The sequence below is a fragment of the Sorex araneus genome, chromosome X (genome assembly GCF_027595985.1).
Source record: "Sorex araneus isolate mSorAra2 chromosome X, mSorAra2.pri, whole genome shotgun sequence".
Taxonomy (NCBI): domain Eukaryota; kingdom Metazoa; phylum Chordata; class Mammalia; order Eulipotyphla; family Soricidae; genus Sorex; species Sorex araneus.
In genome coordinates this window covers 61938387-61939416 of record NC_073313.1, presented here as the reverse complement: position 1 = coordinate 61939416, position 1030 = coordinate 61938387, and the positions used below count along the sequence as shown (strand labels likewise).

The 1030-nt window shown below is 41.9% G+C and overlaps 1 protein-coding gene across 1 annotated transcript; it reads left to right on the top strand.

Moving 5' to 3' along the window:
- Positions 1-271: 271 nt before the first annotated feature.
- Positions 272-547, top strand: LOC129400043 (60S ribosomal protein L36a-like). Its single transcript, XM_055122707.1, has one exon. The coding sequence runs from the start codon at positions 272-274 to the stop codon at positions 545-547; it is 276 nt and encodes a 91-aa protein (XP_054978682.1).
- The last annotated feature ends 483 nt before the right edge of the window (positions 548-1030 follow it).

The window sequence follows — 1030 nt, the reverse complement described above, 5'->3', positions numbered from 1 at the left end:
ATCCTTTGGCTCATGCATCATGCCTTGCTCCATCTAAATTATTCCACTGATGCTTCATTTCAAGTCTCTTTATGTGGGTCTTTGGGTAAGAGGCATGAAGAATATGGCATGAAAGCTGACCCTACATCAGAGTACTCTTCCATTACACTCTACCCTAATCTGTTCCCTATGTCTCGACAATGTACAACTGTTCACTGCTCCAACATGGATGTAGAATGGCAATCCTAAAGGCATTCTTTTCTTTTCCCTCGTGGATACCGCTACTGCAAGCATGGTGAATGTACCGAAAAGCTGCCAGACTTTTTGTAAGAAATGTGGCAAACATCAATCCCACAAAGTCACACAGAATAAGAAGGGCAAGGATTCCCTGTATGCCCAGGAAAAGCGCCGTTATGACAGGAAGCAGAGTGGTTATGGAGGTCAGACTAAACCCATTTTCTGGAAAAAGGCTAAAACTACAAAGAAGATAGCGTTGAGACTTGAATATGTTGAGCCCAACTGGAGATCTGAGAGCATGCTGGCCATTATGAGATGCAAACATTTTTAACTGGGAGGCGATAAAAAAAGAAAGGGACAAGTGATCCAGTTCTAAGCTTCATCTTTTATTGTGAAGACAAAAATCCTGGGCTGTATTAGACTGATGGAATAATCCGTGTTTTAGGAGGGAAATTAAGTAGTGTCATGAAAAAACTCCCTGAGAGGAAAAAAAGGCATTCTGTCCCCACCCAAGCTCCAGAATAATGGGCATAATCATGATCCGTATGTGATGGGACATGGTGGAAAACGGTGTCCAAACATATCAGACACTAACCTTCATATTCTGAGAATGTTCCTTTATATGGTAAAGAAATGTGGCTAATTTTAGGATTTCAGGATAGGTAAAGGATTCTGAGTTCTTCCGAAGGACCATGAATATCATCAGAGTGTTCTGATAATAGGACATGTGAGGAAGAAAGTGAGCCATGGAGGTAGAGAGATGAGTGATGCAGCCACAAGAAACACCCAAAATCCCCACAAGGGGATGAAGACA

Coding starts and splice junctions, on each gene's coding strand:
- LOC129400043 (XM_055122707.1), top strand. CDS start 272: ATGGTGAATGTACCGAAAAGCTGCCAGACTTTTTGTAAGAAATGTGGC.